Source organism: Rhea americana, unplaced genomic scaffold (genome assembly GCF_003343005.1).
Source record: "Rhea americana isolate MKP2758 unplaced genomic scaffold, rheAme1 scaffold_428, whole genome shotgun sequence".
Classification (NCBI taxonomy): Eukaryota; Metazoa; Chordata; class Aves; order Rheiformes; family Rheidae; genus Rhea; species Rhea americana.
Genome location: NW_028186566.1, coordinates 146,403 through 174,340, shown reverse-complemented (window position 1 = coordinate 174,340; position 27,938 = coordinate 146,403). Strand labels below are relative to the sequence as shown.

The window sequence follows — 27,938 nt, the reverse complement described above, 5'->3', positions numbered from 1 at the left end:
TTGGAGTTCGGGGCTTTATTATGTGTTTATGGACACTTTCCAAAATACACATTTAATTGCCTTCTCTGGTGCACACGGAAATCGCCTTCCAGCGTATGCGTGTGTGTGTGTTTGGGGGGGGTTACACTCACAGAGTATGCTTGCCTGTGCTGTGAAGTGTAAACAGACCATTTCTGAACTAAAAATAACCTATCCTCTGAGTAACAGAACAGCTGATCTTCTCAGCCCAGATGCAGGGAGCTCAAAAGGGTTAGGTCACCTATTTTCCATTATCGGTGCTATTTAATTACAAAATCCCATAAGTTTGAACCTTTGGCCACTTAACACAAAGCACCTAGTTGCTTTCACTCCATCAAGGACTTGCTTCAGCCAGAACTAGGTCTTCTCACAGAAATACGGATATCAATCTGTTAAGTAACTGTGCTGTTATTCAGTTGCTGACAGTAATTGTTATTGCCTAACGACACAACAGTCATTACCGGGGGGCTCTGCARAGGCATTTTGAGAAGAAAAAATTTTACCTTTTATTTATAATCACTCATAGACTTAGTGTATTAAGCAGTCTGGCCTGTACTACTCTTTTCTTCTCTTGGCTCTCCAGGAACCTTATAGATGCTAGTAATTTAAAAGTCCCACAGCCTTTCAGGGAGGGTAATTACCTACTTTGTGGAGGAGGAAGAATCAGAGCCCAGAGAGGTGTGGGAGGCTGCACGGTGAGTCAGTGGCAGAGCTGGCAGTGGTCTTGCACTTTGACTCCCAGGCCTGCTCTAGGTCTGGATTGGATTTACATTCCTGTTGAGCCAGGGAGGCCTGTTGGCATCTGCCAGGTGGGGGTTGCATTGAACACATCCTTTTTTCTGAAGCTCTATAATTGGCATGTCTTGTAATATGGCATGTCCTGAAAGCTTCGTTTCCTCTTGCTGAGCTGGTCAGAAGGGCCTCATCTTGGGTCTGGATTCAGAACCGAGGGTCCGAACTTGTCACTACTATTCAGAACCTCGTGCAGGGAAAGGGAAGTTGCAAGCTTGCTTGCTCGTTTGTTTGTTCATCTTGATCTCACACGTGAACCATTTCCCCCCGTGTTCTCTTTATTAATGTTCTGCACATGAATAATTAAGACCCTCATTTGCCAAAAGAATTAGGTCTCTCAAGGTACCTGCAATCAGTAGCATTTCTCCTCCAGCAAGGAAGTCACTGTTATTCAGTTGCTGACAGTAATTGTTATTGTGAGACAGAAGCAAACATAAAACTGCAGCTTTGCCATTTAGTGATGGCTTTTGAAACACAGGATTTTTCTCTTTTAAAGCAAGAGAAGCATAAACAGGGAAGGCATGAGAAAGTGCACAGTGGTGATGCATTAGAATGCTGCTGTTCTTAAATACAGTCGACCTTTTTACACGCTCACTAGAGTGGGACAGACAGAATTAGAGCTTTGCTGCTATACCAGTCTAAATGAGGTTGTCTCGCTGCTAAYTGCAGATTTAGGGCATTTGTGGAAATAGGTGATGATGAATGCGTTTTCATTAGTTTAGAAGAGGGGATGATTGCAACAGAAAGTGCCTCCCAGGACTATCCATCACACTGCCCTGCAATGCCTCAATAAAAGACTTTTAACAAATGCTGGGCACAGGGCAGATCTCATCAAAAAGCCACTATTTAGATTCTCCTGGCAAGGAAGAGAATTGCAACTAGTACCCGTGGGGAAGAAGAGCGTAAAGGAAAAGGGCCTCGGTTCTCCTTGGTGCCTGACAACGGAAGAGCAACGCAGCACAGCCAGGACTGTAACTAGCTARCGGAGCAAGGCACAGCAAGCGCATGCAAAGTACTCCTGGCCTCGAGGTACGCTCTGCACAGGGAAACAGTCTCCAGCACCCTTCCAGGGAGAGGGCAGCTAGGCAGCTCCAGCAGGGAGGGTTCCAGAAGCAGACAGAGCTGTTTGTTTGCAATGAACAGGCTSTTCAGAAAGCTTAGTGAATGAGCTGGGGTTACTTCTGCTGCAGAACTGTTGATTTCACCAGAGTTAAATGGAAGAACTTGCTCTTATGGATGGTTAATAGCATGACTGAGTGCAATGTTCCACTAGACACAAAAGAATACTTCCTTGGGGGCGGAGGGATAGCTCCTCAGGATGCCAAATGCTGGACTGCTGAGTCTSTAGGGGAGGCAGTATGTAAGATCCCTGTTCTGACCAGTGTACAGCAACCCGTTCTGCTCAGCGCCCAGATACACTACCTGCAGTTTGAGCGCAGCAGTGCTCTCGACCGGATTTTCCACACCATGATGGCAAGAGGAAAGATCTGTGAGGCTAGGACTGCTTCCATAGGCACTGTGTGGCTGTGTGAAATCTCACCCTGGCTTTGGCTTTGTATGAAGTGTGAGGGTAAGCAGCAGTCTAGAGCGTTTTCTTAGTGTTGTGGGTTTCTTGGCATTTTTAAACAAAGAGTCTGGCCCTAGCTGACTCTTGGCTTGATATGAAGAGGTCGAGGTCTGTGTGTAGCATGGAGAGCTTCCTGCAGGAAGTCAGTTAAGTTAGTGGAAGATTAACTGCAGATTCCTTAAATTTATAACTCGTTGCATGTCTTTTTGGCCTTCTTGCTCTCACTGAACCTCAATTCTCAGTGGGCCTGTTGTCTTTGTTACAGGTCCAGTGGAATTCTCTGGTGATTCTAGGCTGTGCTTTGATGGTATAAAATGCTGCATAAGGGCTGGMTCTCACCCCGCTATGTCTGACCCAGCTCAGAGCAGGTCCTGGGGAGAATGGCAAGCAGCACACTGCTTTGTGGAGCCAGCARAGCTGCAGTTTCAGCCGCAGCTCCTGTCTGCATCTCTCCCCCTCAGAGGGAGTCCTGCCGGGATATGCAGCAGCTTGACTCAGAGCTTCCCTCTTGTTCCTTGGGAACGGTCCGAGCGCGGTCTCCCTCTGGCGAGCTGACTCACCSAAGCACAGCACGCAGTGCTCCGGTCAGCCCTGACCAGTGAGTAACACAGGCGCTGGCCAGAGACGTGGAGCCCAAGCAGGGCTATGAAAYGGTCATTGCCTGAATTTGGGACTGCGCATCCAGCTCCTCCTTGTAGGCTGCAGGCACAGAAGAGCAGTGCGAGAGGGCAGGGGCAGTCAGAACAAACAAAACTGGCTTAACTTCCCTTTTCCCACACCCTGAAATCCCACCTGCCTACCGCAGTACTACAGTGACAGAGATCCAGGCCAAACACACYTTTCTTGGAGCTGATCTCTATTTCAAACAAGGCTGCTCCTGTAGGAATAAAACGTGAGTACTGACATAGGGTTGTAAACAAGTCCCTAGAAATTTCTGCCACCCAGCTTACTTCTTCCCCTCTTAAATACCCCACAACAAACGTTACTACAGTAGCTACAGCCCCATACAGTCATGGGAACAGTTCATGCAAAAAAAAAAAAAAAAATAAAAGGGGGGGGTGGAGATCCTCAAAACAAAACAACCAAATCACCAAACAGAAAAGCTCTTTCCTGGCTACACAGGTCTGGAAATCTCAACGTTTTCTCATCACCCCTGGGAAAGGGAAGGGCCTTGCCTAAGCGCAATTCAGCACACAGCCACCAGCAGTTCTCTGCAAGGTGCAGACCTATTTCTGAACTGACTTGCAGGAGGCGTGTGGAAGCAGTGAGTTCCTCCCTTGGCCACCAGGTGAGTGAAAGGAGAGGCAGGCCCTGAGAAGCTGTACTGCCTTTACCCAGGTTTGCYAAGGTTCGTGTGGGTACGGAGAAGCCAGTACTTGGTATCCCATGTTTGCTAAGTGCTAGGATTTCTGCAGACCTGTGAAACATTCCCAAGATTACTGCAATCTTTGCCTAATCTATAGTGGCAAAGATAGCAGAAAACAACAACAACAAMAAAAATCCAAATTCAGCAACACTCCTGTAAGGTTACTAACTACTTCTAAACAGACACTGCTTCGTCATTCAGCACAGGGCTAAGCATGCTCCTAGGTAACTACACAGACTTCAGAGGGCACCTTGGGGAGACATGACTTTCCAGGTTTCTGCAGTGCCTCCCTCAGGCCTTTCTCAATTCCTATTACTAGACAACATCTATGATAACCCATAAACTTCCCACAGTGCCCAATGGGCACTGGTCCCAGCATACTCCACAAACACCTCATGTTCCTGTTTAATCCAGAAAAGCTTGGCAAGCTGGGGCCTGTACCCTTTACAAGGAATACTGCTCAGGCTGACATGGAGCAAGACATCCCTGCAGGCTGTTTCCCAATTAGAAAAAAAAAAGAGCAACTGTGATTTGCTCCATTTAATTCCAATTAACTGCCGTCCTTAGAGGCTGTGAGAGATACCAATCTAGCAATTGGTAGGCCATCCCCTTGGGGGTGTCCCATTTCTCAAATGACCCCATCCCAACCAGGTCTAGGGTCTCAGCTTAAAGCAGTTTTAAGAAGTCATAAACCCCCACTGTGTTAACTAAAAAGAACTTTAAAATCTGCAGTTCCTTTTCCTCTGGAGGATGTGATYGAACATGGACATGTGGGCAGGCAAACACCCTTGGCTGCAGTGGGGACTTCTGCTACATCTGGAAGCTCCTGACAGTGACCAGCGTTACTGGATCCTGTTAGAAAGACACAATGTAGTTAGGGCTGGGGAAGAGGAAAAAGGAGCTACTGTTGTCCTTGCGTGCTGGCACCTCTCCTCTCTCCCGAGGTAGGGAAACAGAGGCAGCATATTTTGCAAAAGGCAAGTGGTTCCCTAAAAAAACTACTGAAAAAAACACAAAGGCTCAGCCCRTTCCCTAGAAAAGAACTGTAAAAACATTGGAAATGCAGTGTGGCAATTGGGAGGCTGGRACAGACAAGCTGCTGAGCAGTCCAGGGACAGTCTCTGGGCCATGCCACAGCTATGGCAGGGTCCAGAGAGGCCTGGCTGTGATTTGTAGATGCTCCTTGTGGAGGATGCAGGAGTTCAGGTCCTCTCTGCCCTCCGTCTGGGTGTTCAGTGGGCAGTAAGTGGTTGTGGCTGGTCTCCACGCTGTTCAGGCAGCTGCTGGTATGTTGCTGTATCCTGCCCAAACAGGCCTTGAGGCCATTCTGTGACTATAATTGCTGTCAGTGACCAGTCCCAGCTTGGACTCCCCTTYTCCCAGAGGTGTCTCCTCCATAAGTGATGCTTCTCAGTTGCTCTCTACCAGCTTGGCTAGACCTTGACGGATTTCGCTGAGCTCAAAAATCTTCACATCCATTATCTCTGCCACCTTGGTGACCTCGCTCTGCATCTTCTCCCTCTCAGACAGGGTCTCGGCCARCGTCTGCTCAGCCAGGTGAAGGCGGCGCTCCAGCTCTGCGTTGCGTGTCTCCAGCTCCTGCCAAAGGATGCAAGTGCAGTGAGGCAGCTGTCCTGACACCAGTATTGACACGTGCTGTTCATGGACAACTACACTTATCTCCACCAAGCTCTACCACTGTCTTAGTGCCAGGCCACCCATACCCAGCCACTCCTGGTCTGCACTGGTTCTCTCACTATGGGTCCTCCCTATTTTGAACAACAGCACCCCAGAGTGCACATGTCTGTGAGCACACGTGCCCCAAATCCAGGCATCTGCCCACGGTTCACACAGGTGCTATAAGTGTTTACTTCCCCACATGCCCATCATCTCCAGTTGTGATGCCATTTAACATTTGGAGATCTTATCCTGCCATGAAAACCAGTGCCTGTCTGCTGAGTTGAGCCTGCAGCAGATCCCCTTGTTCAGTGGCTGGAGGTAGGCACAGGCAGGCGGTGCCCCCAGAGGCTGCACAACAGATCTCGCTTCCATCTGTGTCCTTGCCCTGAGGTATAGAGCAGCTTGTGTTTCTTCCATCTGCCCTTCTCTGCCAGCCAGATTGAGTCAGAGCTGTGCTCCCCATGGGCTGGCCAGCAAGTCTTTGCAGCCCCCCAACCATCTCTGGCCATCCAGTGAGCTGAACAGGCACCTCCAAGGGATGGAGGTCACAGGACACAGGTCCATCCCAGCCCCAGTCCCATATCAAGGGCTGCAGTGAGCGCTAGCAGAGAGTGCTTGCAGGCTGGGTTTGCTATCACCTGCTGATTTTGTCCCACGCTGTATCTCTGAGTGATATAGGGAGTGTGGAGGAAGTTAGAGACATAGGCAAGGACTAGTCCCCATCCTCTAGAGGCAGAAGGCATGAAAGCTCTGTGAAAGTTGTTCCTTAGTTTAAATGAGAAACAGGGACAGATCTCTCTAGTTTGAGTACAGAGGTGTCCCAGATCTGCCATCCCTACCTGCAGCTTCTGCAGTGTTTCCTCACGCTCACCCTCTGCTTCCCATCGACTGCACTTCTGGCTCTTCAGCATCTGAATTTCCTAAAACACAAGGAGAAAAAGTGTGATGTCAGATCCACCCCTTCCACTGCAAGGCCTGTTCCCACCATGTGTCTCACYCAAGGCCTCTCCCTCACTCCAAGGATCATATAATCACATCCAGCTCCAAAATTTGTCTTAATACCTTCTTTTCTGACCTTACACTTCTGCTGTACTTTTTGCCTTCCTCTAAGTGCCCAGTTCCTGATCAAGAYGACCAGCTGAGCACCGGCTAAGTTCAGTGACCTCTGTATTCTGCTTGAGAACAAATTCCAGGCTCTCAAGGTCAGTTCTTGAGTGAGAGCCTCTACACCTCTTGGTCCCTGGCCTTCTCCTCTGGACTAAGTAGGTTTAGGGTGAGGGGAGAGATCTCTCCTCCTCTCCAAGGAGCAAAGAACGTCCAGCACCCACATACCCCAATCCTTGCAGTCTTGCTCCAGCTCTAAGGCTCTCTCCACTCACCCTGCTGATGCACAAGCATTAGAGAGTCTGGTGATGCACAGATCAGAGAAATTCCTTTTGTATCTCCCCTCCTTCACAGCCTCTGTAATTAGAACTGTGCTTTAAATCTTTCATTTAAACGCAGTGAAAGGGAGAGGCAGTTACTACACTAACTGCAGCTGCAGATGGCTGTGAGGGGAAGGGGCGATGTACAGCCCTGCCATTTGTGCAGTGGCTGAGACTCTCCGCTCAGCACCATTTGCATGGGAAACTCCCAGCACTCACTCAGCTTYACCTCTCTGGGGTGGGAGACCACTGAGTGGGCTGTGCTGGTTTGCAAGGCTCCCCAGCTTGCACAGGCAGCATGTGTAACAGTGCAAGGTGTGCTCTGATCTCAGACAAGCTGTGATGACAGACCGGGTGTCAGTGATTCAGAGTTAACCCTGYTTTGGGGCTTTGCTGTGCTTTGTGGGGTATTACCTCATCTTTTGTCTTGATCAGCAGTTCCAGTTCCTCCAGAGTCTGGCTCAKATCTTCTTTATTGTTCTCACTGGAGGAATCGTGAGCCCCCTGCGACTCCAGTTCTGCTACCTACATGGAAGCAGGAGTGGGGAAGGTATCAAAGATATGGGAATATCCTGATGCCTTATCACTGACTGTCATTCTATGTTGCATTTTGGCTTTGTTGCAAGCACAACAAAGCTCACAACAGGGTAGCAACTCCTGTGGCTGCTCAGCAAAAATTCCCTCCTTCCTCTCTGTGCAGATTATGCGCAGAAACGCACTGAAGCAGAAATCTGGCTAGAAATTCTATCTCTGCCTTCTGCAGTCTCACACTTTCAACAAAGTCTGGCTGGCTGACATCAAGCACACGAGCCTACAATCCTTAGTGATGGTCAGATCCAGCTATATTTACACCCCTGGGCAGAGACTGYTGAGGGGCAAGGGAGTTACTGGAGCTCTACCACAGCAAAGCTAGGSGGAAGGGTTTGCCCAGGCGTTCTCCCCAGTTCTGAAAAAGGCAGTCCAGTGGCTTAAATTATTCATAGAGAGGATTCATTTTTAAAGGCTCATCAGATGGTCTGTAGCAGCTATTGCAGGGCCCTGAGCTCTCATGAGGTCTGCACTGAGCTTTACGAGTGCAGCTTCAGTGACAAGCTCTCTTGTGTAAATGGGGCTTGAACCCCAGTGTGATACTTTCCTAGAAGCAGGGGCAGCGGCGCCATGCTCTCTGGACTAAGCCTGTGCTGAGGTTTGTGTAACAGTGGTTGTGAGCTGTCAGGCTTGCAGAGTCACAGCCAAAAATCAGTCCTTCATGARCCAGCTCTTTTCCCAAAACACTACAGAGTATAGGGACAAAAATCTGGATATTTCACGAGTTCTAATCCCTTCTGTGATTCTGAAAAGTGCCCAGTRGTTGCCCTTTGCCTGACTCACAAGAGCCTCATTCATATCTCCAAGCTGTGAAAGCAGCTACCAMACAGTTGAATATTCCCAAAGCAATGGTAGGGAAAAGGCAGCTTGTCCCAGCCAGCCCCTTACAGTTCTATATATGCAAAATTGAGGTCTCTGCTATACCCAGGATGGGATTCTGCTGCAAAGGAGAAAATTTGTTCTGTGCAGCTCTTTTACTGTCTGACTTCAGCTTTGAGAATTAGCAGTGGGCACAGTGAATCACGGGAGATAGCTGTTTACTGCACAGATCAGCCGCACAACAGCCATCAAGTGGAAACAGCTGTTAATTGCTATAAATCCCTGCTGTCTTTTGAATGAGCGATCTAGAAGTGAAACAGCCTTATGCCTCCTTYACCAGGGCTCTAGAGTTCCTTCCCAGCCAGACCCTGAAGGTCCTAAACCCCTTTCCCAGATGCTCTGCAGTTCTTCCCTCCCAAGGAGCCTGACCATGTGACTGTCACTCCTCTGCCCAGACATGCACACAGGCCTCCTCAGTTGATCCATGACYTCTCTGACATCGCACAGGTCAAAAGATCCTATTATTCCAACCAAACAAGGGGTTGTTTGTACTGTGCCACATGGGTTTCATGATGTTGCAGCCTGGATCCAAGCTAATTATAGCAGACAGAGCAACTTTCATCCTGCCTGTCAGCAGTCAAAAGACTGCCCTGATGCCCAGCTCCAGGGAGCACGGCCCTTGTTTGATATTGCTGGCAGCTGGGAACCACTCCCGGAAAAATCTAAGAGGGAAGCTTGTATTCTCTGGTTTTGTGCTCTGGCTTCCTCCCTTCRTCCAGGGAGACTCAGTGCTCCCACAGCTTGCTTTGCAGAGAGCTCTCTTGTGAGAGCTCTCTGGTTATGTGGCCTTATTCCTTGACATATTCTTCCTGCCAGGTTCATGCAGCATCCCAGATCTGCAGCCTGTTTCCTGCTGCCACCTCCGGAAACTGAGGGGAGCGCAGGGCCAAGGGCATCATCTGTCTCTGGGACAGGGCTTCCTGTGACCAGCTCTGCAAGGGCCCTCTTCATCTCACCCGCTGCCGCAGCGTTTCTGTCTCCTCCTGATATGCAGCCAGCTGCTTCTTCCACTGGTCCACGTTGGCATTGGCTTCATGAAGAGCAGCCACGAGTTTGTTGTTGTTGTCCTGCAGGCTGAAGAACTCAGCTTCCCACTGGACCTCACTCACTGAACTGTGTGAGAGAACAGGGAAGTGTGCAGGGAAGTACAAGAGTCTCAGCATGAAGGCTTCTTCCCTCCAGTGCAAACATGCAGTGAGCCATGCTCTTAGAAGTGCTCAGTAGATCCCTGCTCCTGCATTGCTCTCAATTTGGCTTTGATTTTGCTTCCCAAAGTTAAATGCACATTCCAGCCCTGAATCTGCATCTCCTTCCTCTATCCCCAGATAATATTTCACTTGGAGGCCATGTGTCTTGCTTGAAACTGCAGAAATCACACTGAGTTTAATGGCTGAGGAAATATACAACTACTAGTAAAGGGGCTTTGCAACGAGAGACTGTGAATCTATTTTTAAACCCTTGTTAGATCTGAATTTGCTTTGAATTAAACGACTACCATCCCACAGTTAGGAGGAGGTAGTAAAGGACACTTGCTTTTAATTTAAACATATTCTAAGTGTTTAGCTTGGAGCTCAATGGGAGCTACAGGGCGGAATCTAGCCTGGAGTCTTTTGAATAGTCAAAGACCAGAAGCAGCAGAGACTTTGCTGGAATCATCAGCAGAATTAGCACAAATGCAGCCCTAGGCCAGCTGGAGAAGTGCGAACATCTTCTGGTATCACAAACTACTGATCTGTAGATAACTGGCATCAACTTGTCACTGCTGTGGGAACAAAGCATTCTCTTTCCCACGCTGCCTGAGCAGTGTATTTCGCCTTCAAGCTGGAAAAAACTTCTCTTGGGGAAGAAAGGAAATGGGTATGGTGGAGGACCTGGGACATTACTTGGCTCTCTAGAGAGGAAACATTGAGTTGATAGCATTTAGGCTGGGACCACCCTGTCATTCAGGGACTCTGTGAGCTTTGGGATGACAGAGACATTCTCCAAATTCTTCTGGAATAGCCAGTTTAGGAGCCAGAAGCAGAGAGTCACCCAAGGCAGCCTCACCCTTCCGAAAGCATCTTCTTCAGCCGCTCCTTCTCTGTTGTTATCTCAACGTCAGCACTCTGGCTTCGGAATAACTTGTCTTCCCCTGGTCCATTGGAACTGATGATAGGACTGGGAAGTACCTAGGAGAGAAGGAAGAGGTGGCTATTGTACAGCAGTAAGTATGAAGACATGTGGCCATAAGCTCTCTGCAGGTGCATTCACAGGGTGGGTCATTAAGTTGACCCTGGGCTAGTTCTCTTCTGAGCAATTCTGGCTTTTGATCCCTAGCTTCTAGGCAGTGCTGTGCTCAACGTGATAAGGGGTAGCAGAGAGCCTCACATATGGCTCACCAGCACCAGTCATAGTGTAATCATGATTTCAGAGGCTATGTGGACAGAGCTCCTTCTCTGTTCCAGGAATGCTGCCTTGTTGCTGGCTGTACAGCAGTGCAGAAGGAGTGACAGACATCACAGCATCTATCCCAGCACAGTTGAAAGGACGAGAGCACAGCAGACTCCTCTCAGATAGGTAAGTTAGTGTGTGTCCTGCTCAGCTTCTCCCTTTCAACAGCTGCCCTGCTCTGCTGCCACATCCTCCCTTTCCCTGTCTCCATGCCATGCCGGAGCAGCTATCCCAGTGGACAGACACCCTGAGCATGTGGGCTTACAGCTTGCACACAGCAGCCATTCCTCCCTCCTTATTTGAGGTGGTGAACTCTCTGGCCCTCAACTTCCCCTTGAAAAATGCCAGTGATGTTACAGCCTGTAACCTGAGCCTCATGCCTGGGCACAACACAGCAAGCTGCTCAAGCTGGGTCTTTCAGGCATTCAAGGTTTTGCTGAGCCCTATAACAGGATTTTCTTGCTGTTTCTCAGTGCAGTGGAAAGGCTTAAACTCAAAGAACAGATCTGACAGGCCACTTGGGTTCAGCTGTGAGTTTAGCTTTCATACCTTGAATTAAGGCATCAGGCTCAAGGAAGGGGAATGCTGTTAGTGCTCAGACAACTGCAGCACCTACTTTCCAAAGGTATGGGAGAARAGACTCAGTCCCTGCACCAAAGGATGCCCCTTCTCTATGGCTCCATGCTCCTACACACATCAGAGCTAGCAGAAACTCACAATTCATGCTCACAGGCTGGAAGGAACTGACAAGGGAGCAGACATGAATATCCAGACACCACAGTGGACTTCACATTCTCCAGCCTCTGCAAAAGACCCTGCCTTCACAGCCTCCTCTCACGTCTCCCGCAGCAGGGAAAAGACTTGGCACAGACAGGGCAAACAGCTATAAAAAGACACCCTGAGCATTGAGCCACAGGGATACTAAAGTTGGAGGCTGTGAAACCAGGTGGCTGGTGAGCCTGCTGGAGTTGATAGGTAGCCCTCAAATGCCAGTGGTAAAGGACAGCCACCTGCCTTCGGAGTCGGCTGACATCTATAAATAGAGCCAGACAGGGCCATCAGATGTATTGAACACCAGCTTCAAGAAACCTTCTAGTGATCAAGAGCTGAGACCTTCAAAACACAGCTCTACCTCACCAACAAACCTCTTTTTACAGATGGAGAAACWGAGGCAGGGAAGGAGCATAAGTTGCCTGTTCTGATGTGTGACCTCTGTGACTCCAGCTGAAACTGATGACAGTTAAAGATGCTCCACATTATTCAGTTGCCTATATCATCCCYGCTGACATACTCTGTGATGGAGATGCTAAAAGGGATGATGATTGGCCTACAAGATCCTAGAGAATGGGGGAGAGCTGTTCTCCAGGGATTTCTACAGCTCTGAAAGTCTAGAATCTAAATAAACTAGCAGAAAGGCAGAAAAACAGGGAGACCTGATTTAATTACAGGAGACAGATCTGCTCTCTCATCACTGGAAAACAGCAACACAATCAATTATTCAAGGATAAGACTCACATGTGTAGCTCTAGTAAGGTAAAGACTGAAAATCAGCTACGGGACAGTGCAAAGGGAGTATGTGTGTGTGCTGGCTTGCAGTGGGTATATGGGCTGGCATATGTGCAGGCTGGAGGAGGCAGGAAATACAGGGCAAGGTGCGCATGCCCGCAAGGCAGAGGACATGGCATGTGTTGCTGTGTGTCAGTGTGCTGGCTGCCGGACGGCAGCACGCTGGGGCCCTGCATATTTATGTGTGAGCTCAGAGATGGGACATGCCGAACAGGAAAGTCGGTATGCATTCACGTCGCAGCAGTTTTAATGCTGCTGGATCAGGTAAGAATGAAGAGTCTGAGGCTATTTCCCAGATCATCATTTAACCTTCACTTCCAACCACCTTATCCTTTGTATTGCAAGCTACCATAGCAGCACAAGGGAGGAGATGGATGTGTCCTGCTCTGACACTTAGTGCATTTTGCCTGGTGTGAACAGGATAAGGAGGAGTATCCCAACTCCCAGCCTCCATCTCCCAGGCCAGGGGAGCTCTCATAGCTGCAGCCAGCAGTGGCTACCAGTTAACTGTCCTGGGCAACAACTGCTAACCAGAGTCTTTTGCCTAGAAGTTTGGCTCTGCTATTCATACTCTACTCTTGCCTTCATTTGTCACCCATTAGGATGGGGCAGAGAAAGTTTGTGGCAGCCACAAGCCAGGCAGATTCTCCTCTTTTTTCCACCTCACATGGCATTTCCAGTCTTTGCAGAGCCACTGCCTCCACCTCCCTCTCTTTTCCCTGCAGGCCAAGGTACTGTTTGCACTCCCTCCTCCTCTTCTGCTGCCACACCATCTGTACTCAACCCAGAGAACACGGTGTCCTCCATCCTACAGCTCCTCTCCTGCTGCCTGGAGCTCAGGGAAATGTACAGTCACCTCTGGAGTGCACCATTTGGGAGGGTAACTTTACTGTCACTTCTGAACTGCCGTACCATGAGAAAAAGAGGGGTAAGGTTCCCTGCAGCATATCCCCTCTCCTGCATCCTACTGCTGTTGGAGTTGGCTTAGCTATACAGGCAGACAGGTAAAAACTGCAAGTGCAATACATGCGAGAATGACCTGTGATGAGTGTAAGCTTTCTTAGATCTTGGTCTCCTGGGGAAAAGAAAATTGAATGACTGGCTGCCATGCTTGCAGTTCTACATTAGTGGAGAGCTGCAAAGGGGATAGAGTGATTTCTGCTCTCATAGCACAGCTACTTCTCTTCCATAGTAGAAATAAGACAGAAATGGAAAATGTTTGGCCAGCATTCACTAGTCACTAGCTCTAAGAAATCACTTGGTCTTTCCATGGATCCCCAGGGCCAGCACCTTCACCTGTCAGAGACACTTGGGAGAGAATCCCCCCCACCACACACACACCCAGCAAGGGAACAAAATGGTTGCAAAAGCCACTTTTTCCTTCCCACAGTCTTCATCCGGGTGACCTGCACTCCCATATGCTACTTGCCCGTTATCCTCACACTGAGCCCAGGAAGACTGAATAGCTCTGAAGAGCAAAATGACTCCTCCAGTGTGGCCTTATCAGACATCAAGTGGTTCTGACACCTTAACTGGCAAAGAGGGAGGGATATGAACCTTCCCAGGAGCTCCACTTAAGCAGTAATTAATTAATCCACTTCATCTGCTTCAGTAGTGTGACCTCAGGGCCACAGGTGTCATCAAAATGTGAATCTCCACCATCAGTGTGTGGCAAGAAAGCCCTCGGGGTGAATGAAAGGGAGAGGCATACACAAGTCACCCGAGGAGATCAGCACAGTGACCGTTTTCCCCAGCAGCCCCCTCTCTGCAATGTGCTTTTCCCTCACCCATTTCCAAGCGTTACCTGATGAGAAGTGATATTCAGGGCAGGATTAGTCAGCTCTGTTTTATCCTGGGACTTCTCTCTTGCCAAACGGGCTGCTTCTTTCACTTCCTGGAATTTCTCTGCAAACTAGAGGCRAGTGGTAAAGTCACTCTGCTGCTAAACTGAAACGCAGAACAAGCTAGAATTGATGTCCAGGCTATACCTCCTCACTTTGCAGCTTCGTTCAACATGCTTTTTACTTTCTATTCTGTTAACAATCAAATTCAGAAAATAGCCTCTTCCCATATCTACCCATGATTCTGGCAGTTAGGGCTGGATAATTAGCTAAGCAGTGATAGCATATTCAGCAGGGACAATATTTTTGAAAGTGGTTTAGACATTAGGCCCTAATTCAATTTATGATGCTCAATACACCTTGCAAATATTATTTTAAAGMTTTTTCTGGCATCTATGCATTTTGCATTAGATTTTAGCATAGTGGGAACAGCATTACACCAGGATCCTGAAGTCTTTTCTCCTGAGGCTGATATCTCCTTTAGGGTTTCTGAGGCATTCCCCCTGCTGGAATCAAAATTCTGCCAGGACCTACAGCATTACCTGGGAGAGATGTTGCTCTGAAGCAAAGCCCAAACCATAAACTGTGTTGGCTCGGCTGTCTGCCCATTGTCCAAATTTCTGGGATGTCTTTGTGAAAGTCATGTTGGGGGTGATAGTGCTGTTGATGATTGCCTGTAGAGAGAGGGAAGAATGAGAGTCAGAGGAACCTTTGTCCTGCTGCCCAGGGTGACAACGTAGGAAATCTCAGGAGTGCTCTGACCACTGTAATCACTGTGTGCTCTATGAACTAGGGGTAGGAGCCCTGGCTTTTATATTGTTCAGGTTTATGGTGACTGAAAGTCCTTTTAGTCTGGCTGTGTGACATGAAAAAAAAAAAATCAATTTTGTTGTCTACTGCAAAAAGTATAGTCAGCTTCAGTAAGCCTCCATTGCTGGAAGAAAAGATAAGAGACAGAGTATCTCTGGGGACTGAACAACTTTCTGATGTTCTCCATYTTTATGGTAAGTATGAAAAAAAAAGGAAAGGGCTTAAGCAGCACTCAGAGTTAGTTATTATGAAACCTGCTCTGTTGGTTAGGGTAGAACCAAAGTAAATTGCCTGGGAAAACTGCTGAGTATCTGTCACTGGAGGTCTTAAAAAAGATCCCAAACAAAAAAACCAAACAAACAAAAAAAAAAAATAGGAAATCTATCAAGAACAGTTTGGAGAGCGTTAATCTTGTTTTGTGGACATGAGTGAACTGACTACCTCTGAAGGTCCCTCAACCTCTGTCTTTCTGTGATTTCGTTATATCTGTGGGGGTTGGGTTTTGCATAGGACCAAGGCTCTCAGAAAGAAATCGTGTTTGGCATGCACTGAGGAGAGAGAGCATTAGACTGTAGGACATGGTTTTCATCAGCAAGAAGTCTACTGTCTAACACTAAATACACTTGAGCACGGAGGCACTATTTTATCTTCTGTTCCCTATGGTGAAGATCCTGGAGTGCCCCATGGCAAAAACTGATCACCTTGACACAGAAAATGTCAATTCCAGAACAGACTTTGGCTGGAGATAAACTTGCCGTTAAGCTGTGTGATACTGCCAGCAAAGATCCCCTACCTTGGTGCCCCCCACACTGATGATCCGGTACACATTGCGTGTGGCATCATAGAAGTAGGAGACAGTCAAGGCGTGTTTGCTGGCAGGGATCCAGTTCCGTTTGGTGGCAGGGTCGATCTGGAAAACATGGGCCCTGGTGCTGAAGATTGGCTGCTCCCTGCAACAGAAATGAACAAAGCTGTTAGGGCAAAGGGGAAGCTGAGCAACATGGGAAGTGCACAACTTCCTCGCACTTGTGCTGCATTCTGCACTTCTGCTATTCACCTCCTCTCCAGGGATCCAAGACGCTCGGTGCTAAGCACCACAGTTCCCATGGACCCAACATCTCTCAGCAAGTAGCAGTTCACTGAGCCTCTGCACAGGGAGTAGCAACTGTCCACTGTCTGGGCTGGTATCATCTGACGTTCCTCCTTATTAGGACAGTCAGGACCAAAGTCCTCCATCAGTCCTGTGTGCTCCATTTATGAGAACTTTTGCTTTCTCTGTGCTCTCCCAGGGAGCATCTCACATCCTTGGCACTCTTCTAAAACTCATGAACTACTTGGGGACGACTGGCTGATGCTATTTCAAAGTAAAAGTCTCATGGCTGTTTATACCTCCTATTTGCCCACAACCCAGGCACCATAATGGCAGCAGCTTTCCCTGCATGCTACTGACCTTGGCCCGTGAAAATACCCTTGCTACAGTAACAAAGCCACCATGACCACTGAACTACAGGTAGAGGTTCTTGCTTCCCACTAGGAGTTCTCTCTCCTCCGCAGTCTTAAGATATTCCCAGAGACCACAGCCTGATCATGCCAGCAATACCTGGCTGCTGCCCTGAGGTCTTTTTTGCACGTACACCAAAGGATGGACAAGCAACTTGCAGGCAGACGTGCAAATAGGATGTTACAATCTCACGTTTTGGGCATGTCAGATGGTCCTGCACAGCACAGCCAGAGTGACAGAGTTATGCTGGCGGTTTGTGGTTACGTTATTTTTAGCCTGATTTAAAGCTTTCTTTCACTATCCCCATGCACCTTAGCAGGCAGTTCATGGTGACTTTGCCTGGTATATGATTCTCAGGCTCCTGTGTTAGCTGTACTTCCCAGGAGAAGTACAGGAGATCTGTGAGYGGAGCTCTAAGAGAGCGGGTGGATGTAGGATGCATTTGGGACATGAGCACAAAAAGCGCCTTCCCCTCAGCACAGCTCTTCCTTCCTTGACTCACGCTTGGGAAGTGCATCCTGCAGTAAGAGGTCACATCGCAACATTAAAAGCGGGTCACTTAATAATGAATTAAAGGAAACACTTCACCACACAATGTGCAGCTGCTGCAAGAGCGCACTGAACCAAGCACTGCCTGGATTTTGTAACCAGTAATATGTGAGCTGAGCTACGGAATCAAGTCTCAGGCATCAGGATGTAACTTGAGCATTTCAGAAGGCAGGAAGGAATGTTTCCATGATGCAACAGTCCAGGTGCATCTGGGCTTGGGCTTGGGGGTCTTTATTTGACTTTGCTTTAAAAACACCAGGCACTGATCACTGTCACATTCTTTACCTAGACTTGGAGGAATCTGATGTGATCCTATACACCCTCCCCAAGCACAACAGCTGCAGATAGGGCACAGTCACAGTTCTGCTACATACAAGTCCCTGAAATCCAGAAATTTGTACTCCCGCTCCATTTCAAGCCCTCACAGCTGCAATGAACAAACCTTCCCCTCCACCTAAAGATGACTGTACGTGCTGCTTTCTGAACTCATCACCAAAGTTAGGAATGCAATAAAATCCTCTCTTGTAACTTCTAGTTACCAGCCTTGTTTCCAGGTTACAATCCTAGATTCAGATCTCTTGTTCAGAYGCAGACTGCAAGAAGGTCTAGACCATCCCCTTCTCAGCATCCTCTCCGGCTGGTTTTATCCTGCCATGGCACGTTTTTGGAATGAGACTCAAATTCTCTGAGCTCTGCTAACAGGTACTCTATTTTACATGGCTCATGGCTCGAGCCCTATCTCATCCTTTGAGGCACAGCATCCACAGAGTCCAAAAAACTGACATTTCTGCACCTTAATCCCCAAGCCCAGGGTCAGACAGAACAAAGGAAGGACATTACCTAGTAGCTGACATTTGTTAGTAAGGGTAAGATAGACTACAGGCCAGCAGAGTTAGTACACGTCTCTCCTCCAGCAGCTTCYTTCTCAGGTCTCCTAGCTGGACTGAGGCTCCTTTTTGGTTTTGCCTCCACAGTGATTCATTTCCTAGCGATGGAAAAGTCAGCTGTTATTTAGCACGCAGAGAACAGACAGAGCGCTCAACCAGGCAGCKTTTAGGGTGTTCGTTTGTCCCACACTCTCAAAGCTTGTAATTTGTAATGATTTCTCATCACTGAATAAGCTTTCTTCCCTGTCACGGGAGATAATTGGGTGAGCTGTGTAACTGGAGTAAATCCCTTTGGCAGCAGGAGCTGGCTGTTGGGAGAGCGCCACAATGGAGACTGGAAGGCTCCAGTGTTTCCAGTAATGCACACATGATGCCGGCTGCAGTGACTCTGTGATAGAAAACCCTCCTCAGAGATAACCCCTCAAGTGCACAGCAGTTATTCTTGTGCTCGCTATTCATCAGCGAGATCTGCACCCAGAGCCAATGGAAAGCATCCTGCTGACCGCAGCGGGTTTCAGATCGAGCAATTCATCAGACTGGCCCCTGCCATGTGCCCCAACAGAGCCATCTCTGACATTCCCAGAGATAACCTTTCCCTGCCTGCAGGGACGGTGCTGCAGCAGCACCTGGGAATTTGCCCGTTGCTTGCACTGCCTGCCTTGTGCTGCATGGAGCCAGGCACGATCCCGAACCCCAGCAGYGAGGAACCCCTGCAGCTGCTCTGTGCTGTCTCCCCAGGACATTTGAGTCAGCTGTGCTACTCATTTGCTTTGTAAATTAGTCTCTCCAGTAAATGGCCCCCACCCTACTCTGCCCCTTATCTGCACTTGAGACTCTGCATGTCTCAAAAAGAAAAGGCAAAAAAAAAGGGGCAAGACAGAGAACTTGGACTGTGAAGGATGCCTTTAGAAGGGGCAGGGATCCCAGGCTCCCAGCCTCTCTGCTAGGGCTGTCTCTAAGCAGGTCAACTTTAAGCATCTTTTAGTACCTGTAACTCCCCACAGTCTCCCTACTGATCACTCCAAGGCAGCAGAGKCTTGGGAGGGAGGGGGGAGGCATCAGGATGCCTATAGTCTTGTAATTACAGCGTAAGTAACAACAAAAGCCAGCATTACTTTCAATCCAAGCACCAGGAATGGAAAATAAGTGCCACTGGACAGCCTGTCAGCCTGGAGAATAGCCCATCTTTACAGGTGTTGGCATATGCTTTTTCCACTCACATCAGGCTGAGCTGGCTGCTTCCTCAGCCAGCGTGCAGCCCTGGGCATGCACRCCCTCTCCCCAGCCTCAGCTACGCTGAAATACACACCACCGGTGGTGCTGATGGAGGACGCTCTACTTGTAATGCCTCTATGTAATCACTGCTGCCGTGACACACCTCACATGTCCTCGATGCTTTATGGTCTTCCCTGGAGCAACTACGTGCTGCCTCAGAGCGGTCTATCCATTCCAGTTACAAAGGCACAAATCTCAAACTCTCCAAGTAGGCCTGCCGCCAATTACACCAGATGTGCTTCGCTTCCTACAGAAAGCAAACTGGCAGCAACAGCAGCAAGGCGTCTGCAACTTCACCTGCCAGCCTGGTGCCAAAGAGGAAATTCCTGCGCTCACATGCTTCTGAGGGAAGCAAAATAGGCAGAATCTCCTGAAATCATCTTTCACGTCTCCCCTTTCGTTGCTGTAAGTGGAAGTAGTTCCTGCCAACTTGCATGTCGCTAATACTGGTGCCTGGAGATAGTTTTATGAGGCTAGCATGTTTTCCTCCTCATAACTACCTGAGCATAGTGCCAGCCTGGTATGTGGGCAATACTTTCTAGGAAGCAGTTGCTCAAGCTCTTTAGGTAATGCTCAAGGAGAACTTTGTGCTCTGCTTGAGAACAGCACAGAGATGTTCAGACTCCTTTTGAAGTGCTGGTGGAGGGGGAAAAGACCTACATTTTGTATCATTTACTGAATTTAAAAAGCATCCTGCTAGTGTAAGAAATTCACTGTAGAGGATTATGGCTAGGCTGGTAACCTGCCTTTCAGTGCTCACTTACTTGTTTGACAAGGTTAAAGCAAATCCTAGCAAACAAAAGTCCTCCTAGGGTATAAGTGCTGGAGCACAACAAAACACAGAAAGCAAGAGAAGGTCGTGTTACAACTGAAAGAGAGAGAATAAAAGCAAGAAATAGGTATTGAGAATACATGGAATGTGAGCGCACGGGAGGTGAGCTCTGGGGAGTTCCTGGAGACAGTGCCCACGGAGTCTGCAAATCTGGGGGCACATCTCTAACGAGGCACAAATGAAAATGGCTCTACCTCTGCCTTTCTGTGTTCTTCAGCAGCAAAGAACCACAGCACAGTCTGGCACAGTTCAGCACAGCTGAGTGGAATAGCAAAGTGTGGATGCAGGCAGGGCTGCTGGGTCTGGTGTACGTGCAGAAGGAAGTTCAGAAAAAGCACAGGTGCTGAAGGCCAGATCCGAGATGCACGAGCAGAGTAATGTCTAAAGAGCACCCGTCTGTGTTCAGCCTGCTTCTGGCTGCGCCGCTGACCTCTTGCTTCCAAAACACTACAAAGCATTTAAAAATAGTCTCACAAGTGCCGAGGATTCAAACTGTCATGTTTTCTCTCTCTGTCTCTCTCTAGCCTTTTTTTTCCCCCCTCTGTGTTTTAAGTGCATATGCTGGATACGCCACACATCCCTGAATGCTGACACTTTTTTTCCTGCTCCCAGCTGGGAGTCCCTGTAACAATACAGACACAGCACTGAAAAAGGCATGAGTAAATAAAACCACTTACATTCCCCCAGGGCTGTCCTTCGCAGATAATTAAAAAAAAAAAAAAAAAAAAAACGAAGCAAATGAGCGAAAGGACAAAATCTGGCTTAAAAACAGACATGATCAGCAAATGCCTGATGGCAACTGGAAAGGATCCAGGTCTTGTCTTTGCCAGCATTTGTTCCCAGCCCAAGGGGAAAGGGCAAAATTTAGCTATTCCATGTCCCACTGATAGCTTAAAAATGACCTGTCCCGATGAACGGTCTGTAACAGTCAGCAGCAGACTTCCAGCTACTAAGCAAAACTGAAAAGCTAAAAACAAAATGAAGAGGTGATCTAACTAATCTAGCTATTCCTAATAGGTTTCTCACAATTACAAAAAGCATCTTGCTCCAGAATGCTGTCTGAGTAAAGACCCCACCGTCTCCTGTTGCAACAAGATGTCATTCTAGTGATTCTCCTAGGGGAAAGAGGGAAGCTGGAAAAAGGTCACTGGGTGTTTGGGGAGGACACGTGAATGTATAGTATGGATCAGTCATCTCTGATTTGGTAACTGACTGGAGTATCTGACCCAGTGGTCATCAAAACAATGTGTAAAACTGCATGCTGGTCTCATTTCCACCTTGGTTCTTATATTATTCTCATCACTACAGCATCCAAATTGATTTCTTAATGAATAGCTGCTTATTCCATGATTGCCAGGACAGCAAATCATTATTCGTCCTCTTAATTTATGGTCTCTGCAGAGTAGCAAAAGACTGAACTGGCCAAAGCAACAGAGTTCGCTAACTGGATGAGGGGTCCCAATCAGGTTAGGGCACACTGACATGCCACCAAGACCCTGGTGGAGAGGCAAACCCCGCAAGCACTGCCCAGTGCCAAGGAGGTACAGATGGCATCAATTCAGTCCCTGGCACCCGTGCCACATTTATCTACCAGGGGGGACAGTGGGTGTGAAATGAAGCAAAGTCTCGGGAAGATGAAAAACCAGTGCTGGCTCCTCTATGCTGTGGTATTCTGAACACATATGTCACCGGACTGTCCTTGAGGTCCTGCCTGGATACGAGCTCTACCTTCTTCTTTACAGGCCTTCCTGCAGGCCTTTCCATAGGTGGGAACTAAAATAATCCAGTGCTGCTACACCGAGAATGCCCTGGGGAATTTCACCTGCAACAGAAAGGGAGACAAGTCACCTCTAGGAGGGGTCGTTCCCTGATAGTCCCTGGATGCACCTGCAATGCACGTGCTCATAGGCATCCATCCATGGGTGCTACAATAACACAGGCCTGCCACGCCGCAATAACGCGATGTCCCAGCCGAAACAGAGCTCCCGGGAGCTTGGTTAGCCAGCCCTGTCACACGGCCCACTTCGCACCTGTGCACAGAGCATTTACACACACACACACCTATCTTAAAGCAAGCCACCTTTAAAGCCTTTGCTACAGATACCTTTAATGGAGGGTTTCACAGAATTCTTTCTCCAGCCCTCACCAGAAAAAAACACTCTTAAACCTGCAGGTGAGTCTAACAGCAGAACAGAAGTAAAAAGGCGAAGAGATTTTTGGTTCAAGACACAGGAGTCACTGACAGAGCTGGGAACAGGACATACTTTTCACTCTAACCACCATCTTCCTGCCACAAGATAATGATGTAAACTCCAGTGAAGGAACATTTTCCCATTTTAAGAAATAGCCCAGGTTAGATGAAGGGACAACTTTTGAAAGAGCAGTTCAGCAAGACCTTTATCTCTATGGCTGAATTTCTATAGCACTGTGTTTCTCACCACATTTTCTCCATTCTCTCTCTCTCTCCCCCTCTCCCTCCCCCCCCAACCTCAGATGCCTGCTGGGGTCTTTACACTGCATGGCCTCCTTAGAGAAAATTATGTTTTAATGCTTCTACTGTCTCTGGGTATTTCCAATGCAAATTGCACCTCTTTAGGAAAACCCTATTTGACAGTTACAGGCTCACTCTCTTCAGCAGGTTCCTAAACCTAAGGGCAACTGCTAAAACGCAGCCCTCCTGCCAAACCTTTTCAAAAGGAAAAGAGGGAGAAGAAGAAATCGTGTTTCTATTGTTTGCTTTAGACCTTTTATTGCATCCAGTGATGTCTTTGCTTTGCAGGTTCCACAGAGGGTGTGGGGAGTGGTTTCTTTCCTACTGCACAGCTGCATTTGGCTTATGCTTTGTCCTTAATTTTCTCCTATTCTTTGTGCAATCTGGAGGATTTCTCCCACTTGGGGATCCTTTTATTTTGCATCCTCATTAACTCAGGCCTCACTAACCTATCCTCTTGCCTATGACATGCCTATCTGGTTAACTGAATTACTTATCACATCCTGCTCACCTGCCCTCTTTGCTGTATGACCAGAGAGAAGAATCTTTGATATTTTTGCTTTGGAGAATAAAGCTTTCAGAGTTGCTAAAGTTTCTGTTCTGTTCTAAGTTCCAAAGCGAGGCAAGTGATGAAAGATAGGGATTTAATCCTAGACACAATTGTGACCTATAGATTTTTAAGAGACAGATTTGACGAGCGAGTCTCAAGATAAGTTTTCTTCCTTGAAGTACTCCAGGAACATAAACATTGAATGAATAGCTCTGCGGCTTACAAAAAAGGCCTTTTTAGCCACTGAGGCAGTAGCTGGAATATGCTGGTGAGGCTGAGCTCAGTTCTCACTAACTATTTTTGCCTTGGTGCTCCTGGACGGGGTTCAGCCAAGGGCAGCCCTAGGAAGTTCTTGTGCTGTTCTCCAGCCTGCACCTCCTCTCTCTCACTGCAGCTTTTCTTTGCAGGGATATTCATTTACTTGTCAGAGAAAGGAGTCTCTCTGAACTTGGATGCAGACAGGGTAATCATTTTAAATACCTTTGCTCTAGATCTAGGCAGCCTATGATCCCCCTTCAGCTAAAAAACAAACAGAACTGCCTCATAAGCCACAAAGGACCACATCAGAGAATCATCTGTTCCCACAAACCATGAGCACAGTAGTACTCAGCCACGAGAGCAGGGGTGAGAGGGTCTCCTGCTGATGATTTCAGCGGTACATTTCCTCTGAGCAGTAGAATACCTTTAAAGCAAATATTTTTGCAGTGTGCCTGGTGGCCGGACTCAACAAGCAGCCACAATGAACAAGCCCCCAAAGCACCGGTCCTCTTCCGACAAAGGCCCATTGCTAGTCACAGTATCAGGTTAGCATGGTAAGGATTTCCTAGCTGCTGTGGTAGGAACTTCTCAATTGACACTGCAATCTTTCTGAAAGTTCCTTCTCCCTGCAAGGTTTAGTTTCCTGGACGGGTGTCCACAAAGCAGCTTGTGCGGAGCAGAAAGGGGTATGCAAGAGCATGTGAGCATGAAAGATATGTGGCTCAGCTCTGGAGCTCGGCCCACCGCCACGCTGAGTCAGCTGGGAGGCCGAGCTGGCTGCGTCAGGGACTGGGCTCTTCCTTCTGTTGGATCGCCCAGCCAGAGCACTCGTGTGTGAGAAACCTACCAAGCAGCACTGTCCTAGATAAAATGTTTTTTTTCGGGGGAGAAATGTTTTTCAGAGAGACAGAGTCCAGTATTTCAAGAGGCAGAACTGGAGCACAGAGAGGGCATGAGAGCTAATCCTTCCCTCTTCTCCTCCCCCACTGCTGTCTGTCTTTGTTTCCTTTTATCTTTCCTCTGCAGCCAGAATTGCTGCTGACTGTATGTCAGTGCTGTTTGGGGAGGAAGTGTGGGTTAATGGGACTGAGAGTCAAACCTCATCTCTTTTCCACTTCGTTTCTCCCTAAAGTCTAACCCTTCGTCTCAGTCAGGACCGAGTGTAACTCCCTTCAGAGCCCTTGGAAATTACTGCTCCATTGCAAATGAGTGCAGAGGGTGTGTTTCGATATTTCCTGCCTGGAATTTGGACATGAGCCCCTAGGACAGTGATTGTTAGACACCAAACTGCAAAATCTCACTGCTTTGGGAACAAAGTTTGGGAGAGCCAATTCACAGCCGTTTGTTCTTACCAGCAGGCAGGTTTTCAAGCCCTCTTAGCTGCCGCTTTGTTTTCATTCCACGCTGCATAATGTCACCTTGGGGAAAATGCATAGATGCTGCTAGTGTCCAGATGGGATTGAAGGAGGCCAGACTTCTACCCTGCAGCCACAAAGGAAAGGTGGAGTAGTGCAGCTCTGGCAAAGAAAGCTGGCTATGGGCTGCTTTGCCCCTCTGCGTCCCCCATTCCCAAGGGATTACCCAGCAGGGCTTAGCACAGGAATGAAAAGCAGCTGCCTCCCGGCCTGTCTGCAAATAAAGGGCAGCATAGGAATCCTGGCTGAATACGTTCCTGTCGGATCAGGATCAGCAAGCATGCAAGGTCAGGCACCGAGAAAGAGGATCAAGGGCATTTAAAGACATAACACAGCRGAAAGACAATTTTTCTATTGGAAACCTGTCTACATCTACAGAGTATTTTGGCTGCTGAATACCCTACTACTGGGTGTCTATGACAGGATCTGCCCATTCGCTTTCTGGGACAACTGTTACTTCTGCTGCTAAGCTTCAGTAGCTCTTTCTTTGACACACAGAGACCTTGCTGGAAGGCTGGAAAGCACTTCGTAAAAAAAAAATAAAAAATAGCAAAACCATATTGCATCTAATTCTTTATATATTCCAGAAAAATACAGCCAGAAACAATTAGAACCAGAGAGGTRGAGATACACATGCATTTCAAAACCCTCCATGACTCTCCTGCATGCCACACACAGTCTGCTTGTGCRTTTTAAGAACCACAGCATCCTTGGTGCTTCTAGGCATGGATGCCTGCTCAGCTTTACCAGAACAACTCACTCGGATCTGGATCTGCTGCTATTTTAGACCTGCCTTGCCAGAGCTCCAAAAGCACATCCAGCAGCCCCTTTGGCCAGTTCAAAAATGCCGGTTTAGCAGAGGTCTCAAATTCATTGTTTGATATACTTGACAAGTGAGTAAACTCTGTACTGCACAAATTAGAAGCAAGTTACATCTACCTATGCTTATATTTGACAACATTTTTGGCAAAATGTCAGAGATGTTCCTCTGAAACACGAACAAATGTCTACCGAAGACTCAGCTAGGACATAACTAAATTCCCTTCTGTCAGGATCAAGTGTTATTTACAATGATGCTCTTCAAAGAAGAAGTGCTAATGCATTAATACCTACAATGCAGTGGTTACGGAAGAGTCCAGGGACAGTTTATCCATGAAAACCAGAACATGATGTTACAAAGAAATCTAATATGGAGGAACGAAGACTGGAGTCCCTGCTTTAAAAATAAGTTAACTAAAATCAACTGTCAGAAAGTGATATAAGAGGTGATGCTCTGTTAATCTCTTTTGCACCCAGAGGAATCTAAATGCTGCTGAAAGCGACTCAATATTCCTATGTGATCAATGTACAAGCAAAAAGACACTAACTCAGCAGTTTTAAGTTAAAATAGGGAATTTGGGGTGGAAACATCACCTCTGGCTTAACAACAGTCTTGCTACTACAGCACTATAAATACGTAGTGAAATCTAAGCAGACTGAGATGATGACACTGTCCCAACATTTTTCATGGGAACTGGCAGACCTCTAAAGAAGCCACTTAGCTTCTGGGTGTAACCATGGTAGGTCCAAGAAGGAATCATCCCAAAACCCTGGAGAATAAAGTTAGACCCAACCTATCTGCTTGCTACACCCTTCCTGGCAACTCTGAAAGTTTTATTGTAGCTTTGTGGATCACTGGAAAGTTACAAGAAAATAGGGACACTTTTTTGATGTAACCTGGATCAGCATATACTCTGACAACTTCAAAGGATCTATTTCAGACTCACACTGGTGTCACTTTGATTTTTTTTCGCCTCTATCTTTTCTGCCTCTTAAATCTGTGTTTTACTGTTCAATCATTTTATATAGGTAGTCCATTACAAAATTAGCATGAGGAAAACAAGCCACTAAGAATTTTACTTATTTCTCTTAGAATGTCAAACTCAAATGTTTGGAGGCAGTTGATCAGACAGGCTTCCTGCAGATCCACAGCACTTTCAAACACCCAGGGAGAGTTTATTGGACAAGAAACTCACAAGAATGTGTCAGGTCCTTAGAACTACATGATTGAGGCTTATAACTAGGGCATACATTAAATATCAGGCTAAGCTCTTCTTCCACTCCAGAAATCCACTGCCATGTCCATGCAGCATATTTCACCTTTGGAAAATCTGAGATCACAAATGTAATCACCAGGGATTTCAATCAACTATTTATCCATTTAGAGGTGGAAACAGGATCCATTTAACTGCATGCAAAAGTCACAGCAGACAAACAAAAACCRTAATTCCCAACTTCTGGGAAAGTTTGCAAACGCAGCCCAACTCCAATGCTCCCCACTTCTTCCAGTTTAGATTTAATACAACACATGGATCACTGGAGACTTCCCTTACACATGAGTTTATTTAAAGAAGTTGCAGAGAGTTGCAACTATCTACTCTCCAACCCCCAAAATAAAAGGCAAGTTTAAACTTTCAAGCTTGCAATAGGGGAAAATAATGCATTTTAAAACCTTCATTTCTTTAGCATTACCTTAAAAATAGCACAGCTGCCATGAATAATAAAAGCAATGCAAGAATAATAAACTGCCAGTCTCACCCCATCTTTGCCTGGTGTCAGCTTCTTTCCGTCGTCCTTTCTATCGCCTGCCTTAGATTCTCTCCACGTTTTGATTTATTTCTCCCTTCCTCTTTCTTTCTCTGTCTTTCTCCGGATCCGGATGCTCTTTAAATTTCCTCCGGAATTTCACTTTGAAATCTGCTAGTTTTGCTGTTGGCTCGGAACGCCCAGTAATCCCCGAGCGTGCGGGGCAGCGAGGGCAGGCGCCGCCCGGACCCCCCCGGGCTGCGGGCGCCCACACCCAGCACCGGCCCCGGGCGCTCCGCGGGGAACTTCGGCACGGCCCCGGCCGCCGCGACGTTGCAGCCTCCAGCAGTTCCCCCTTCTTTCTGGCTCCCAGGATCCCTTCTTCCCTTCAGCATGGGAGGGGAGCGGCAGGATTAGGTGGTGGTTTTGCAAACCCTTGCAGACAAAGCCGCTTGCTCGGTGCTGCTCCAGCGGCCCCGCAAGTTTCCCCCCGCAGCCGACGAAGTGCGGCCACCTCCGCCGCTTTGTCTCCTCCACCGCGATTTTTTTTTTTTTTTTTTTTTTCGCTTCCTCCCTCTGCCAACTGCCCCATCTCGGTCACATTTCTCCGCTCCTTCTCCCGACTTTATCCCCGGAGCCGGAGCCGGCTCGGCG

The 27,938-nt window shown here is 47.8% G+C and overlaps 1 protein-coding gene across 2 annotated transcripts; it reads right to left on the bottom strand.

Moving 5' to 3' along the window:
• Window positions 1-27,938, bottom strand: HOMER3 (homer scaffold protein 3). Of its 2 annotated transcripts, none has more exons than XM_085315348.1 (9): window positions 27,297-27,938; window positions 15,755-15,911; window positions 14,694-14,825; window positions 14,115-14,222; window positions 10,361-10,482; window positions 9,271-9,427; window positions 7,262-7,372; window positions 6,263-6,343; window positions 1-5,342 (listed from the first exon to the last, which is right to left on the bottom strand). In XM_085315348.1, exons 1-9 carry the CDS (start codon window positions 27,299-27,301, stop codon window positions 5,154-5,156), a joined length of 1,062 nt encoding a protein of 353 aa, XP_085171474.1. In that variant the 5' UTR covers window positions 27,302-27,938; the 3' UTR covers window positions 1-5,153. The 2 variants fall into 2 exon arrangements, with proteins under 2 accessions (XP_085171474.1, XP_085171473.1); XM_085315347.1 differs by lacking the exon at window positions 27,297-27,938 and adding an exon at window positions 17,852-17,996.